This window comes from Oncorhynchus keta, chromosome 10 (assembly GCF_023373465.1).
Source record: "Oncorhynchus keta strain PuntledgeMale-10-30-2019 chromosome 10, Oket_V2, whole genome shotgun sequence".
In the NCBI taxonomy this organism is placed as follows: domain Eukaryota; kingdom Metazoa; phylum Chordata; class Actinopteri; order Salmoniformes; family Salmonidae; genus Oncorhynchus; species Oncorhynchus keta.
This window is the reverse complement of record NC_068430.1, coordinates 24,208,363-24,226,929: the sequence shown is the minus strand read 5'-3', so window position 1 is coordinate 24,226,929 and position 18,567 is coordinate 24,208,363. Positions and strand designations below refer to the sequence as shown.

Here is an 18,567-nt window from a genome sequence, read left to right as displayed (position 1 = left end):
CACAAAAGCAGATGTCCACCTGTTAAAACCACAAAAGCAGATGTCCACCTGTTAAAACCACAAAAGCAGACGTCCACCTGTTAAAACCACAAAAGCAGATGTCCACCTGTTAAAACCACAAAAGCAGACGTCCCCCTGTTAAAACCACAAAAGCAGACGTCCCCCTGTTAAAACCACAAAAGCAGATGTCCACCTGTTAAAACCACAAAAGCAGACGTCCCCCTGTTAAAACCACAAAAGCAGACGTCCACCTGTTAAAACCACAAAAGCAGATGTCCACCTGTTAAAACCACAAAAGCAGATGTCCACCTGTTAAAACCACAAAAGCAGACGTCCCCCTGTTAAAACCACAAAAGCAGACGTCCCCCTGTTAAAACCACAAAAGCAGATGTCCACCTGTTAAAACCACAAAAGCAGATGTCCACCTGTTAAAACCACAAAAGCAGATGTCCACCTGTTAAAACCACAAAAGCAGATGTCCACCTGTTAAAACCACAAAAGCTGACGTCCACCTGTTAAAACCACAAGGAGACGTCCACCTGTTAAAACCACAAAAAGACGTCCACCTGTTAAAACCACAAAAGCAGATGTCCACCTGTTAAAACCACAAAAGCAGACGTCCACCTGTTAAAACCACAAAAGCAGACGTCCCCTGTTAAAACCACAAAAGCAGATGTCCACCTGTTAAAACCACAAAAGCAGACGTCCACCTGTTAAAACCACAAAAGCAGACGTCCACCTGTTAAAACCACAAAAGCAGATGTCCACCTGTTAAAACCACAAAAGCAGACGTCCACCTGTTAAAACCACAAAAGCAGATGTCCACCTGTTAAAACCACAAAAGCAGACGTCCACCTGTTAAAACCACAAAAGCAGATGTCCACCTGTTAAAACCACAAAAGCTGACGTCCACCTGTTAAAACCACAAAAGCAGATGTCCACCTGTTAAAACCACAAAAGCAGACGTCCCCCTGTTAAAACCACAAAAGCAGATGTCCCCCTGTTAAAACCACAAAAGCAGACGTCCCCCTGTTAAAACCACAAAAGCAGATGTCCCCCTGTTAAAACCACAAAAGCAGACGTCCACCTGTTAAAACCACAAAAGCAGACGTCCACCTGTTAAAACCACAAAAGCAGACGTCCACCTGTTAAAACCACAAAAGCAGACGTCCACCTGTTAAAACCACAAAAGCTGACGTCCACCTGTTAAAACCACAAAAGCAGACGTCCACCTGTTAAAACCACAAAAGCAGATGTCCACCTGTTAAAACCACAAAAGCAGACGTCCACCTGTTAAAACCACAAAAGCAGACGTCCCCCTGTTAAAACCACAAAAGCAGACGTCCCCCTGTTAAAACCACAAAAGCAGATGTCCACCTGTTAAAACCACAAAAGCAGACGTCCCCATGTTAAAACCACAAAAGCAGATGTCCACCTGTTAAAACCACAAAAGCAGAGGTCCACCTGTTAAAACCACAAAAGCAGAGGTCCACCTGTTAAAACCACAAAAGCAGATGTCCACCTGTTAAAACCACAAAAGCAGACGTCCACCTGTTAAAACCACAAAAGCAGATGTCCACCTGTTAAAACCACAAAAGCAGATGTCCACCTGTTAAAACCACAAAAGCAGAGGTCCACCTGTTAAAACCACAAAAGCAGATGTCCACCTGTTAAAACCACAAAAGCAGACGTCCACCTGTTAAAACCACAAAAGCAGATGTCCACCTGTTAAAACCACAAAAGCAGAGGTCCACCTGTTAAAACCACAAAAGCAGATGTCCACCTGTTAAAACCACAAAAGCAGATGTCCCCCTGTTAAAACCACAAAAGCAGATGTCCACCTGTTAAAACCACAAAAGCAGACGTCCCCCTGTTAAAACCACAAAAGCAGAGGTCCACCTGTTAAAACCACAAAAGCAGATGTCCACCTGTTAAAACCACAAAAGCAGACGTCCCCCTGTTAAAACCACAAAAGCAGACGTCCCCCTGTTAAAACCACAAAAGCAGACGTCCACCTGTTAAAACCACAAAAGCAGACGTCCCCCTGTTAAAACCACAAAAGCAGATGTCCACCTGTTAAAACCACAAAAGCAGACGTCCCCCTGTTAAAACCACAAAAGCAGATGTCCCCCTGTTAAAACCACAAAAGCAGACGTCCACCTGTTAAAACCACAAAAGCTTTTGCCTGCATTCTATCCTAAAAGCCTATTAAGTGAACATTGCGAAATTAAAACATTTCAACGTCAAACCTGCATTTTTTTTGCCCTCTGTGTTTGGCAAGAATCTATATGCATAAAAGCTGGTTTTGAATCAGGATTAAAAGGTATTGTTTTCCCTCAAGGCTTTTGCATGTCACATAATCAATATCACCTGGTGCTGAAGAGCTGTTAAAAAGCCAGAAGCACTTTCACAATACTGGCTGCCAGACAATGGGAAGTTGTGTGTGCCAATAACAACCTTGAAATATATAAATCTAACATGAAAGGTGCCTGTTTAAGACTCTCAGGTTTATTAACATGATCTCTTTGATTGGTATGACGTCAGATCAGACAAAAGTAATATGACAGCACACACACACACACACACACACACACACACACACACACACACACACACACACACATACACACATACACACACACACACACTGCAAATAGACAAACAGATGTGTCTTTACAGCACAAAGAGTATGTGTATGAAGTATCTGAGGATCTGTCTCCATCCATCTATTCTTCCTTTTATAGTGGTATGGGAGGATGGGAGAGTCATGGTGTGAACTTTCCAGCACATATCCAACTTTGATAAACCAATCAATTAAAAGAGGCAAATGACAGTGGTTTAGAGGAGTCTGCCATAGAGTCCTGTTATAAGGCCTATTGTTCCTCACAAAGGGAGGAGGGGGTGAAATCTGCAGCAAAATGGGCTTTAAATGGAATTATGCAAAAGAACACGAGCAAATCCTCTCAAGTGTCATGTAAGAACCCCCAACAGAGAGAGAGAGAGAGAGAGAGAGATGACGGGAGGAGTTCACCAAGACTGTGTCTTACCAAAGAGAGAGAGAGGGGAAGAGAGAGAGAGAGAAAAATATTGAAATTGTGAAATTGAGGGTGAAATTGAGGAAGAGATAGACGCAGAGGAGAAGAAAGAGAAACAGAGAGAGAGAGAGAGAGCGTAAACGAGGGAGAGAGAGGAAGAAACCATTCAAGAAGACAAAGACTCCCCTCAATAAATGGCGCTAAGCCTGACAGAGCACTCCAGAGAACATGCTGTTATGATGCATGAGCTTCGTGACAGTAAGTGGTTCTAAAAACCAATGACTGCGTAATGGTCGTTAATGTTTCCATTATGGTGTCTGCCGTGGTGCTTTACGCGACCACCGTGTTATTTAGAGTTAATGAGTATGGCCTGGAGAAGAGCCATTACAGTTGGAGTTCTACACCTCAGGTTCTAGAGGGTGGGCGGGGAGGCTATGACATCGCAGACCTGCCTGTTATTCTGCAGAATGGACAGGAGTGGCTAATAGCTCATGTCAATGGAGGGTCAGAGGCTATTGGATAGAGGGCAACAACAAGGCATCAGAGAGGAGCAGTGATGAACCATGATAATGAAGAGAGGTACTGAGAGGTGCTGACATGGACTAGTTATTCATAGCCTACCTGTTCATCATAGGCTACCACTCAGCTACATAAATACGTGCACTGCACTTACACATCCCTGATTCATTTAATGATGTACAAACACACAAAGCAATCAAGTGTGGGGTCTATGTCTGGAAATATGAACCAAACTTTTCCTAATCTCTTCTCCCAGAGATCCATCTCTCTTCATCAGCAGTCTGTGATGAGTCAGTCTAATGACAGAATTACCACCATTATCTGACAGAGAGCAGAGCAGCGTGTCGCTAGCTACCCTCCAGAAGCCATACTCCACATAACATCTGACTACTGGAACTTCACTCAGAAATGAGTCTAAACTTCTCTAGGAAATGTCTCAGTAACTCTGTTGAAAGCAGATGTCAATGGCACCTTCTATGAATGCCGTGACAGTGAGTGACTTTGTGTTGTCTTCCCAAATCTCTGGGTTTGTGGCTTGTCTCAGGGTGTGTCTATCTAAATAAAGTCTGTGAGGGAGCCATACCTGAATTCTGCCTCGAGGATTACACAGAGATGATGTTTATCCACCGCAGCACTGACAAATGTCACAGGTCACAGCAGATTCATTCAGCCTGTGAATACACTGCCTGTCAAAACATCAGGTTAAGTGTGTGTCTCTGTGTGTGCAGAAACAGATTCAGACTCACAATGCCATACACACACGTGCGCGCACACCTGAGCGTAATCACATAGATGAACAGCGGGGTCGCATTAGTTAAGAGAAAACCAGCATTGAGGAGAGAGCTCAATAACACAGCACCACACACAGAGTCCCCCATCAAAGCCAAGCTTGGCGATAACAATCTAAACCCATTCACGCTGCTCTATTAGATTATGCCTGCCTCTCCTCCCCACCCTGCACTGCCGAGCCTGAAATGGCCTGATTTAGATCCAGATTGACTTGGCTGGTAATGCTGACTTTGATACAGGATAATGTTGTATAATAATGCAGTGTAATCCAGTGCAGGCACCGAGCGCCCAACTCTCCACATGGACATCCCTACGGAGCATCCTGATAAATAGAGGTGATCTCCTCGACCTTTGCTTATTGGCCATTATGCGTTTCACCCCAGAGACTGAATTTAAGAGCCGTGAGTCGCCTGCAGCAGGGATGAAGTCATCAGGGGACTTCCCACCCTCTGCTTCTACCTCCAACCCAGCCGTTACTAACCACCACACAGCTAACAACAGTACTTCCCACCCTCTGCTTCTACCTCCAACCCAGCCGTTACTAACCACCACACAGCTAACAACAGTACTTCCCACCCTCTGCTTCTACCTCCAACCCAGCCGTTACTAACCACCACACAGCTAACAACAGTACTTCCCACCCTCTGCTTCTATCTCCAACCCAGCCGTTATTAACCATCACACAGCTAACAACAGTACTTGCCACCCTCTGCTTCTACCTCCAACCCAGCCGTTACTAACCACCACACAGCTAACAACAGTACTTCCCACCCTCTGCTTCTACCTCCAACCCAGCCGTTACTAACCACCACACAGCTAACAACAGTACTTCCCACCCTCTGCTTCTACCTCCAACCCAGCCGTTACTAACCACCACACAGCTAACAACAGTACTTCCCACCCTCTGCTTCTACCTCCAACCCAGCCGTTATTAACCACCACACAGCTAACAACAGTACTTCCCACCCTCTGCTTCTACCTCCAACCCAGCCGTTATTAACCACCACACAGCTAACAACAGTACTTCCCACCCTCTGCTTCTACCTCCAACCCAGCCGTTACTAACCACCACACAGCTAACAACAGTACTTCCCACCCTCTGCTTCTACCTCCAACCCAGCCATTATTAACCACACAGCTAACAACAGTACTTCCCACCCTCTGCTTCTACCTCCAACCCAGCCGTTATTAACCACCACACAGCTAACAACAGTACTTCCCACCCTCTGCTTCTACCTCCAACCCAGCCGTTATTAACCACCACACAGCTAACAACAGTACTTCCCATGTAAAGCCCAGAGGGAATGCACTTCAACAAAATAACAAAAGAAGAGGGAAAAGCAGTGATATTCTGATATACAGTAATCCAGGAAAATGTTAGCAGGTGCTCTTTAATAATCTAGTTTATTGATAATAGGTGGGACTTAACGACCAGTAATGGACCAGACCATTCAGCATGTCTCTTTCATTGACCATCAGTAATGGACTGACTATTTTCAGAATGTCTTTCCCATGTAGAGCTGTTGGAAACTGCAGTCTTTTACATTTAATGGAGACGTCCCTCATATAAACCTTAGAACACCCATCACCAGTACACCATAGAAGGTGAGGGGAAGGCCATCTGGCTGGTGACAGAGTATGGACGTCAGTCTGCTGAGGATACTTTACGCTTCTGAACCGTTAGGTCAGGACTTCTACTGTTACTGTGAGTGATGTGCCACTCACACATTGGAGACAGTATCTAAAGTGATAATTTGTTATATAAGACATGTTGTACTGCGCTTCACCTTTAGAATCATGAACTATAGGCCTACAAACATTTAGGGAGAGATTGAGAGAGAAAAGAAAGAGACTTGTATTGTAACAGTATATGTTAACTGAGGGTCAAAGTTTAACACAGCAGCACCTAAAGATTGAAAGCGGCTGGGTCATCCCCCTCTTCAAAGGGGGAGACACTCTAGACCACATATGTCAGAGTCAAGGCCCGGGCCACATCCGGCCCGCGAGAAGGTTTTACGGCCCCTGGGATGATCTTGATTTATTATTAGAACCGGCCCGCAGACCGCAGCAAGCCGGCAGCCCGCAGATCTTTTACACGCACCAATACTACATTTCCCACAATGCAACGGTGACGCACCGAGCAGTAGGCTGCTTCATTTCAATATTTATTGGCACAGCAGTTGTCAGCATCACAGTAAAATTAACTTTCAGATACCCATCAAAAATGGCAAAACGGAAGGTGGACACTGAGAACCGGGGTTTCAAACAAGGTGGGAGTCGGAGTATTTGTTCACGGAGGTAGCTGGAAAACCTGTGTGTCTTCTGTGTGGAGAAAGTGTGGCGGTACTGAAAGAGTATAATCTGAGACGACATTATGAAACGAAACACGCGGACAAAAACAAGAATATGGACATGGAACAAAGGCTACAAAAGGCAGAGGAATTAAAACGAGGCCTCAAATCTCGACAGGCTCTGTTCAAAAAGCCAAATCACAAGGCCAGGCTGCTGTCAAGGCCAGTTTTATTTTGGCAGAAGAGATCGCTAAATCAGCCCGGCCATTTACGGAGGGGATTTCATCAAAAACTGCATGATTAAAGTTTGTGACGAAGTTTGCCCAGAAAAAGGCAACTCTTTTAAATGTGAGTCTGAGCAGAAACACCATTGCCGAGAGAGTAGACCAGTTGTCCATCAATCTAAAAGAGCAGCTTGTGAAAAAGGGAAAAGATTTCATTGCATATTCCTTGGCTGTGGATGAGAGCACCGACATTTCTGACATTGCCCAGTTGTCAATTTTTCATCCGCGGAGTGGACTCCAGCCTAAGCGTGACAGAGGAGTTTTTGGCTTTACGTCCTATGCATGGCACAACTACGGGGCATGATTTGTATGAAGAGGTGTCAAGATGTGTAAATGAGATGGAGCTGCCTTGGGAAAACTCGTGGGTTTGACAACCGACGGAGCACCTGCGATGTGTGGACACAGGAGCGGACTGGTGGCGAAGATACGGGAAAAGATGCAAGAGGAAAACGCGACAGGTGAGCTGACAGCTTATCATTGTATCATACACCAGGAAGCGTTGTGCGGTAAAGCCTTGAAAATGGAGCATGTAATGAGCATCATCACGCGCACAGTTAACTTTATCAGAGCCAAAGGTTTGAATCACCGCCAGTTCAAGGCATTTCTGACGGAGTTAGAAACGGAGCATGGTGATTTGCCTTATCACACAGAGGTGCGATGGCTAAGCCAGGGAAAGGTGCTTCAAAGATGTTTCGAGCTTCGTGAGGAGATTTGTCTGTTCTTGGACAGCAAAGGGAAAGACACAACACAACTCCGAGACGAAATGTTTCTGTGTGAAATGGCTTTTCTGTGTGACATTACGAGTCATCTGAATGCAATGAACTTGCAGCTGCAGGGTCGGGATCGTGTCATCTCTGATATGTACAGTACAGTGAAGGCATTTAAAACCAAACTGACTCTGTGGGAGACGCAGATGCGGAAAGAAAATTTGAGCCACTTTCCCAGCTGCCAGACCATGAAAGAGAAGCTCTCTACCAGTGCGTTCCCGAGCGCACAGTTGGCTGATAAAATAGGTATGCTTGCCGCTGACTTTCGACGCCGATTTGCTGACTTTGAAGCACAAAAAGCAGGTTGGAACTGCTCGGTAACCCATTTGCTGTTGACGTGGAAAGCTCACCACCAAACCTCCAAATGGAGTTGATTGACCTCCAATGCAATGATGCACTGAGGGCAAAATATGCGGCAGTGGGTGCTGCGGAGTTCGCCCGTTTCCTCCCGACACAATGCCCCAGCTGCGCATCCAGGCTGCTCAAACGTTGTCTATGTTTGGCAGCACATACCTGTGTGAACAACTGTTTTCTTTGATGAACTTGAACAAAACATCACACAGAAGTCGACTTACTGCTGAACACCTCCACTCAATTCTGAGGATTTCCTCAGCTCAGAGCCTTACCCCGAACATTGATGAACTTGTGGAAAAGATGGGACACCACCAAGTATCACCCTCAACCTCAAACAAGTGAACATTACTGTGCAATCACATATTTAGAGTTTTTACTCAGTTCAAGTTTAAAAGTTAAAGTTTAATATTTGTTTTCACTGCATGTTACTTCTCCTTAAACAAAGTGTTGTTTTTGATTAATAGATTTTTGCACTTTATTTTATTGTATTTCAATCCAATTATATTTTTAAAATATTTCAGTTGAGTGGATGATAGAAAATTGCTATTATTGTTTTTTTCTTTGAAGTAAATTTAGCCCACTTTTGCTAAAATAGAAAATATAGGCTACTGATGGTGCCTTGAATACCGGTTTCTTTCATTTAATGTTCATGTTATGGGGATTTTTATATAAAGGAAATTTGTCTTTTGTGTCTGTTGAAAATTAAAGATTACTGACAGAGCCATAAGAAAATATTGCTTTATTTATCTGATCATATTGGAATATATTTGTTAGGTTTTCAGTAGGTTCAATTAGGTTCACTAGACTATATGCGTCATTTAAACATTTTTCAATGAACATTCGAACAGTCCGGCCCTCGGCTTGTAGCTAAATTTTTTATTTGGCCCTCCGTCCATTTGACTTTGACACCCCTGCTCTAGACCCAAACTGTTACAGACCTACAGTATATCCATCCTGCCCTGCCTAAAGTCTTCGAAATCCAAGTGAACAAACAGATCCCCGACCATCTTGAATCCCACCGTACCTTCTCCGCTTTGCAATCCGGTTTCCGAGCTGGTCACGAGTGTACCTCAGCCACGCTCAAGGTCCTAAACGATATCTTAACCACCATCGATAAAAACAGTACTGTGCAGCCTTCTTCATCAACCTGGCCAAGGCTTTTGACTCTGTCAAACACCACATTCTTATTGGCAGACTCAACAGCCTTGGTGTCTCTAATGACTGCCTCGCCTGGTTCACCAACTACTTATCAGACAGAGTTTAGTGTGTCAAATCGGAGGACCTGTTGTCCGAACCTCTGGTAGTCTCTATGGGGTAGCACAGGGTTCAATTCTCGGGCCGACTATTTTCTCTCTATATATCAATGATGTCGCTCTTGCTGAGGGCGATTCCTTGATCCACCTCTACACAGACGACACCATTCTGTATACTTCTGGCCCTTCTTTGGACACTGTGTTAACCTTTTATAACTAGGGGGCGCTATTTTAATATTTGGATGAAAAACGTTCCCGTTTTAAACAAGATATTTTGTCACGAAAAGATGCTTGACTATGCATATAATTGACAGCTTTGGAAAGAAAACACTCTGATGTTTCCAAAACTGCAAAGATATTGTATGTGAGTGCCACAGAACTGATGTTACAGAAAAAACCCAGATAAAAATCCAATCAGGAAGTGCCGCATTTTTTGAAACCGCCTCATGGCAATGACTCCTTATATGGCTGTGGAGGAGCTAGGAGTCAGCTTACGTTTTCCACGTTTTCCCCAAGGTGTCTGCAGCATTGTGACGTATTTGTAGGCATGTCATTGGAAGATTAACCATAAGAGACTACATCTACCAGGTGGTTGCTTGGTGTCCTCAGTCGCAACTATTGCGTAATCTCCAGCTGCAGTATTTTCCCGTTTGTCTCGGATGAGAAACCGACAAATAGAATTGTGAAAAACACCTTGAGGATTGATTCTAAACAACGTTTACCATGTTTCTGTCGATATTATGGAGCTAATTTGGAAAAAAGTTTGGCGTTGTGTTGACTGCGTTTAAAAAAAAAAATTCTTAGCCAAATGTGATGAACAAACGGAGCTATTTCTCTTACACAAATAATATTTTTGGAAAAAATGAACATTTGCTATCTAAATGAGAGTCTCATCATTGAAAACATCCGAAGTTCTTCAAAGGTAAATTATTTAATTTGAATGCTTTTCTTGTTTTTGTGAAAATGTTGCCTGCTGAATGCTAGGCTTAATGCTATGCTAGGCAATCAATACTCTTACACAAATGCTTGTGTAGCTTTGGTTGAAAAGCATATTTTGAAAATCTGAGATGGTAGTGTTGTTAACAAAAGGCTAAGTTTGTGTTTCAATATATTTATTTCATTTCATTTGCGATTTTCATGAATAGGAAACGTTGCGTTATGGTAATGAGCTTGAGGCTATGATTACGCTCCCGGATACGGGTTTGGAGTCGCAAGAAGTTAACAAACCTCCAAACAAGCTTTGATGCCATACAACACTCCTTCCGCGGCCTCCAACTGCTCTTAAACGCTAGTAAAACTAAATGCATGCTCTTCAACCGATCGCTGCCCTCACCTGCCCGCCCGCCTAGCATCACTACTCTGGACGGTTCTAACTTAGAACATGTGGACAACTATAAATACCTTGGTGTCTGGTTAAACTGTAAACTCTCCTTCCAGACTCATATTAAGCATCTCAATCCAAAATTAATCTAGAATCGGCTTCCTATTTCACAACACAGCCTATTTCACTCATGCTGCGAAACATACCCTCGTAAACCTGACTATCCTGCCGATCCTTGACTTCGGCGATGTCATTTATAAAATATCCTCCAACACTCTACTCAGCAAATTGGATGCAGTTTATCACAATGCCATCAGTTTTTTCACCAAAGCCCCATATACTACCCACCATTGTGACCTGTAGGCTCTCGTTGGCTGGTCCTCGCTACATATTCACTGCCAAACCCACTGGCTCCAGGTCATCTATAACTCTTTGCTAGGCAAAGCTCTGCCTTGTCTCAGCTCACTGGTCACCATAGCAACACCCACCCATAGCACACGCTCCAGCAGGTATATTTCACTGGTCATCCCCAAAGCCAACACCTCCTTTGGCTGCCTTTCCTTCCAGTTCTCTGCTGCCAATGACTGGAACGCATTGCAAAAATCACTGAAGTTGGAGACTTATATCTCCCTCACTAACTTCAAGCATCGGCTGTCAGAGCAGCTTACCGATCGCTGCAGCTATACATAGCCCATCTGTAAATAGCCAATCCAACCTACTACCTACTTCATCCCCATATTTGCTTTTTGTTTTTTCTGCTCTTTTGCACACAAGTATTTCTACTTGCACATCCTCATCTGCACATCTATCACTCCAGTGTTAATTTGCTAAATTGTAATTACTTCACTACTATGGCCTATTTATTGCCTTACCTCCTCATGCCATTTGCACACACTGTATAGACTTTTTGTTCTATTGTGTTATTGACCGTACGTTTGTTTATTCCATGTGTAACTCTGTGTTGTTGTTTGTGTCGCTATTACGACTTCTATGAGTAGTGGGTGTGGAGTCAGGCGCAGAGAGCAGAGGGTTAAGGACAACCGTATTTATTCCGGGGACAGAAAGGTCACGCCAAAACACCAGGCGCATACAATGACCGGCCCAAAAACAGGACACAAACAGTCCGGAGAAAATACAAAAATAACACATCCACAAAACGAACAGAGAAATAAGCCTGCACAAAAGCAGGCGGGCATAACCGGCTTAAATAGCCTTAACCAAACCCCAAACCCCAAACAAAAAACAGGTGTAACCAATAAGACAAAACCAACGGAAAAGGAAAAGGGGATTGGTGGCAGCTAGTAGACCGGTGACGACGACCGCCGAGCACCGCACGAACAGGAAGAGGAGCCACCTTTGGTGGAAGTCGTGACAGTTGCACTGCTTTGCTTTATCTTGGCCAGGTCGCAGATGTAAATGAGAACTGGTTCTCAACCGGGCTACCTGGCTAAATAAAGGTGAAATAAATACAACATTTAAAAAAACATTGGAGTCCTCAGTCCAGTCAGCTCCCTCATAGAGACCTGCCCCAGAGGGACAATACCATAACATCATGGAGGATAGTGGAAAGAGCCTCTCTCTTTCTCTCTCTCTTTCTCCATTACCTGAGAGGCCACCGTGCCTGGCAGCAGACTCTAATGATATTTTAATAGTCCACAGTGGACCAGCTCCCTTTGACATCGTTGATGTTAGGAGGGAAAATAGCTTTTCTGTGTACTGTATGTATGTTTATTCATTCAGGGTTTTGGCTCTTAATAACCAATACCTAACATACATCAAATCATAGTTATATTATTTCTCTTCATCATTATTTTCTATCAGGTTAAAAGACTAAAGATGCATGACAGATCTCTGGCTTCTCCCTAGCTTTGGGTACCAGCAGTCTACTACAAGACATATGACTGGTAAAGAGTGTCCTCTATTGGTCAGCTATAGGAAAAGCATCTCATATGTTTGATGTGAAAAGGAATAGAGAAAAAAGCATTCATATGATAACATTCATACCATGATCACTATGCAATAGTTTATGTAGGTATTGTTGTTGAACATTGACAGTGCTACGGTAGTTTGTCGTAAAATGACATAATTTACAAGCAACAACTGTACTTAATAACTGTAAGATGCCCTTGATTTGTAAATCTCCCATCAGTCCAATGCTTGTGTTCTTCATACACAGTACAATGACAAGGTCCCTCTCCAAGGTCTCCACATCTGTATCTGAGACAGAAAGCAGCTTTTTGACTGGAGGTTCAGTCTTCACTGGAGCTGACCTGACCTGGTCAGCCTAGAACAACCTCTTTCTAAGGAAAGAGACGCATGGAAGAAGCTAAACAGAGACATTAATGCTAGAGTCTGAGGTTACTTTACCAGTCGCTGTGGGTCTGTCTGTCTACACATTTCTGTTCTGTTTGATTCATCCTCTCCGCTCACGTACGTGAAACCTATCTATTTTCCACTGGAGGGGGGTTAATGCATCTGGATTGGCTGTGAGACAGAGTTAGAGCTGAGTGTGTGTGTGTGTGTGTGTGTGTGTGTGTGTGTGTGTGTGTGTGTGTGTGTGTGTGTGTGTGTGTGTGTGTGTGTGTGTGTGTGTGTGTGTGTGTGTGTGTGTGTGTGTGTGTGTGTGTGTGTGTGTGTGTGTGTGTGTGCGTGTGCGTGTGCGTGTGTTTGTGCATGCGTGCGTGCGTGTATGAGGGGTGATAAAGGCCATAAATTAACTGAAGGGGACGACTGAAAGCCTTACTAACACCGTGATGAAGTTGTGAATAAAAATATATACTGTACGTTTGCGTGTGAAAGCGTGTACGTGTTTGATTTTAATATTTTGTTATTATTATTTTTATTATCCAATACATTGAGCCACAGCCTAGAACTGGATGCATGTGTGTAGCAGGCTAACCTGTATTATCCAGACAAACTGCAGGCCCAGAGCTTGGCTGTTTGTGTGTCTCCGCAGCAGGAGTGACAATATCAGGACCATGGCCGAACTCTCGGCCAAATTGATCATTGATAACGACCGAAATTATTGAATTTACTTTAGGAGAATGTCTTAATGGACATTGAGAGAATTAGCAAACCCCCCACACACACATGTCAAAAGGACCCATCAATCAAAGCCACCTGCAAATCTCATTTGTGACCGACCTGCTCGATTCGGTCTTACATAGCAACATTTGAAATGCTGTTTTTACATTGAATAAAAGTAGAGACTAAGAGCTAGAAAATTCTATATCATACACTACAGTTGAGGAACAATGGGAAATTAATTCTGCAGTGAAAGTAGATAAACTTGTAAGCGCACTTTTGAGAAAAAGTCCCTTGAATGTTTTGGTACACCTACTGGAGATGTCTTCTTTGTCAACACCTATTCAGCATCGTTCACACCCTCTTAAGCTTTAGCCCCACCCAGCTTATTAAGGATTCACATGTAAGGCCATGTACTAAACAACCAAAGATTTGAAGACTAAAGGCTGGTTTATTCTACAGGTGTGTTCGTAAATTCAATCTGGAATGCCAGAGTGTGCTCAGAGTGCTCTCTGGCCATTCAGAGCATTCAGAGCGCACACTGGACGAGGAGTAGGGTTGATCTGAGCATTCTAACCTAACAACAACAGTCAAGCACCCAAGCTAACAAGCCAATGTTGGCTGGCTTGCTAGCTACTTCCAGACACAAATGAGGGAACAGCTCACTCTGACCATTTTACTTGCCCTAGCAGAGCTGGTTAGGCTGTCTTTATGTTATCCAGAGCATTGGTGACTGCAATTGTGGTGCTGGCAACAATTTATTTATGTTTTTTGCCAACATTTACTGACACCGGCCAAATTCAAAGGGAGTTGAACATTCAGTAATTTGTCAGTTATTCTGCGCTCTGGCACACTCAGACGAGTGTAGATAGCCAAAGCGAATTTACCAGCTATGTCTATCGACAGTTGTCGCAGTGACATCATGAACATTCTATTAAAATGCTTACTTTCATAGTGGGGTCTTTTGTTTAGACATGTAGATAGCTAGATAAACAATTAACCATAATCTCAAATCATAACATTACTATCATGCATGAATCTACAGGTAGCTAACCAACCATGTCAATGTTAGCTAGCTAACATTAGGCTATTACTAGCAATGCAAATGGCTCTGAGCTACAAATATTATTACTACACAGATCATACACATAATGTTAGCTAGTTAGCTAGCCAGTTAACATTAGCTAGCTAGCTAGCAGTACGCTTTAATTTGAAATTAAAATAACTTTCTGACCAAATTAGAAATGTGTAATTTCTGAAAATGTAGACTATCTTACCCATATACATGGAAGGACGCTTCTCCCTCTCTGTCACGGCTTCCATGGTTGCCTTAGTTTGAAGATATAATTCAGAGACAGGTGTTTTATACAACAGCGTGTCTCTTTTCGACTTTGTCTGCATATTTGCCATCAAATATGGCAATATGAGCAGCTAACCGATCGCTGCAGCTGTACATAGTCTATCGGTAAATAGCCCACCCAATTTACCTACCTCATCCCCATACTGTTTATATTTATTTACTTTTCTGCTCTTTTGCACACCAGTATCTCTACCTGTACATGACCATCTGATCATGTATCACTCCAGTGTTAATCTGCTAAATTGTAATTATTCGCCTACCTCCTTATGCCTTTTGCACACAATGCATATAGACTCTCTTTTACTTTTTTTTCTACTGTGTTATTGACTTGTTAATTGTTTACTCCATCTGTAACTCTGTGTTGTCTGTTCACACTGCTATGATTTATCTTGGCCAGGTCGCAGTTGTATATGAGAACTTGTTCTCAACTAGCCTACCTGGTTAAATAAAGGTGAAATAAAATCAAATTTAAATAAATTTAAAAAATTTAAAAAATGCCAGAATCTCCTTAGCTATCATAGTCTAATTCCACCGTTCATTCAACTGATTCCAAAACTCGTTCCTCCAGAAAGTGGAGAGCAACACCTTTGCAGTTCTACTACGTGATATATTTTTTTGAAAGCAGCATTAGAAAGGATTACCTACATATACTGACCAGCTCATGTTATAGGCGTGCTACATGGTAGACCAGTCCAAACTCATTTTTCAGCATGTCTAGCCTACCCATTCTTTTCAGACAATCATGGCTAGCGGGAAGGTTCCTGACTTTTCTGTAGCTAAACCAACTAGGCTCGTAATTTAACAATTTATTTGTATTTACAGATTGCATACAAGTTTGTTATTAAGTCTAGTGGCACAGCAGGCACCCGAGTGGCGCAGCGGTCTAAGGTACTGCATCTCAGTGCTAAAGGCATCACTACAGACTACAGACCCTTGTTCGATCCCGGGCTCGTGATCGGGAGTCCCATAGGGCGGTGCACAATTGGCCCAGCATCGTCCGGGTAGGGGAGGGTTTGGCCATGGTAGGCCATCAATGTAAAATAAAAATGTGTTCTTAACTGACTTGCCAGGTTAAATAAAGGTTTGATAAAAAATAAAATAATAAGGCACATGAAAGTTTACATGTTCCAGAAGGCATTTCTGCTAAAAAAACAAACACATTTAGTGTTAAAAAAAAGTTTCCGTTCAAATGGCACTCCTCTGAAGTAGTGATGCCCGACATACAACTAGTTTGAGTAGCATATCGCTCAATGTGATGTTAAGCAGGCATTCTTTACTCAAGGCATTAGGTGGTCACAGAATGTATCATAGTTTACAATACCTTCTAGATAGCTTAGTTAAGAAGAAGTTTGGATTGGATAAGCCAATACGGCAATAACAGAGGCAGGCAAACACCTTTTTTTTTAACTAAATGCATGGATATCATGAATAAAGACGGAATCAGACAAACCAGTAATGGTTTGAGAACATTCCAAGATTTGAAATAGACATACATATTACCAGGCACATCTTTCTTTATATATTTAGTTAGGTCAGCTATGCCAGCCCATGGAGTCCCTTGGGAAACCTAACTACCAAACCATCCAATGATTGGATTTATGGGCTGCTTAAATGGCTGATCTCTATAATATACAAACAACTTTTGGAAAACTAATATTCTGAGCTAGCCATTAAAGTATGGTCCACAGATCTACGTGAATCTGAACATCCCTTTTACTGGAACAGAATATGGAAAAATATGACCTTGGCATCCCGCAATGCAAACCATCAATTTATACATTTTAAGTATGTTCACAGAAGTTTTAAAAGGAAATTAGCCCCAACTCCCAACTGTTTACGGTGTCCCCTATGATGTGGGAGTGTCCTGCAGCCAAATTAATTTAGAAGTGTATGAATGTCAATATTCAATGTGTTACATCTGCTGTTACTTAACGATGATAGCTCCTTGAATCTCTCAATCAATCAGAGACGATTACTTCTCGCAGGCAGGCAGCACTGACGCAAAAAATATACAGTATATATGTTGGTAATCTCCCAACTCTATCCCAGTTCACCAGTGGTTACAGTTACTATTGGGAGTTATAACATTATAATTATTGACAGCGAGAATGAATGGTACTAGTCAAAGAACAATTGGACAAATATACTTGACGTTGTAAAGAATAATCTCAACTAAAGCACAACACACAAACAATCTATAAAATAAATGATTGGTCACATACACATATTTAGCAGATGTTATTGCAGGTATAGCGAAAAGCCCAACACATACATTCAAAAAAATGTTTTAAAGATATATACAGTTGGAGTCGGAACTTTACATACACTCCACAAATTCCTTGTAAACAAACCATAGTTTTGGCATGTTGGTTAGAACATCTACTTTGTGAATGACACAAGTCATTTTTCCAACAATTATTTACAGACAGGTTATTTCACTTATCATTCACTGTATCACAATTCCAGTGGATCAGAAGTTTACACTAAGATGACTGTGCCTTTAAACAGGTTGGAACATTTCAGAAAATGATGTAGGACGTACATATGGGTATTTGGACATGGCCACTCAGTGGCTCTGTCTCTGCTCTCAGAGCAACAGACGGCAATGGAAGTTTGATCAAAATGATCCCATGGTTTTATCTCACTAGCATCGCTAAAACAACTCCATCCCCTTCATAACTTAATCTCGCGAGAAATACAGACCCCCTTTATCGTGAAGTAGAGAGCTAAAGCACTTTGTGAGACTATTCAAGCTCGTGCCAGCTTCCTGTGTCTGGCTGTGAGGTGAATTCATCAAGACCTTCAAACACAGCTCTGGTGTGATCTTCACACACATACACAATGTATGTTTACCTTCCACACAGGAGGGCCTGGTTCGGGTTGTGCCAGCGACCTGGCCTGGGAAACAGGAGCACTTGACGGTCTGAGAGCGCTCCTCAATCTTGTTCTTATTACAGCAGCGATGGATGGCCACCACCTCACACGTCCCCTGCTTCACCTGGTAGGAGGCTGAGAGAGAGGAGGGAGGGAGGGAGGGGGAGGGAGGGAGGGAGGGAGAGAGAGAGAGAGAGGAGAGAGAGAGAGAGAGAGAGAGAGAGAGAGAGGAGAGAGAGAGAGAGAGAGAGAGAGAGAGAGAGTATTTCAATATTTGCACTTAAAAACAGACACTTCTATCAAAATACAATAATGGACAAAACCACCCATTGAGTATTCAGAGTTTTTACAATAGAAAAAAGCGGTTGAATTATTTACAGTTGTATAAACACAAGGAATTATTCTAAAGAGGCAGACAGTTTCAATTTTAATATATGAGTAACTGTAGTTATGCCGTCGACACACAGGTCCTTTCTCAGCTCAACAGCATCATTAACATTAAAAGCCTGATCTTTCATTGTGTGCAGGGTTACCTTCTAAAGAAAATTCTACTAACGTTATTTAAATGAGGATATAATCAAAACAAAAGTTTTTCTTAGTCATAGTACAGTTTTTTAAATGACTTTGTTGCAATGTTCACCAGTATGTGGTGCATTTTCCCAATTCTAAGCGCAAAATTGCTTGTGTATAAAAACT

At 42.7% G+C, this 18,567-nt stretch overlaps 1 protein-coding gene across 1 annotated transcript in view; it reads right to left on the bottom strand.

The window, feature by feature from the left end:
* Positions 1–18,567, bottom strand: part of LOC127932174 (chemokine-like protein TAFA-4) — a 167,927-nt gene that overhangs the window by 9,704 nt on the left and 139,656 nt on the right. Inside the window, exon 4 of the mRNA XM_052526738.1 lies at positions 17,851–18,006. Coding sequence (XP_052382698.1) covers positions 17,851–18,006 — 156 coding nt within the window. The remainder of the gene's footprint in view (positions 1–17,850; positions 18,007–18,567) is intronic.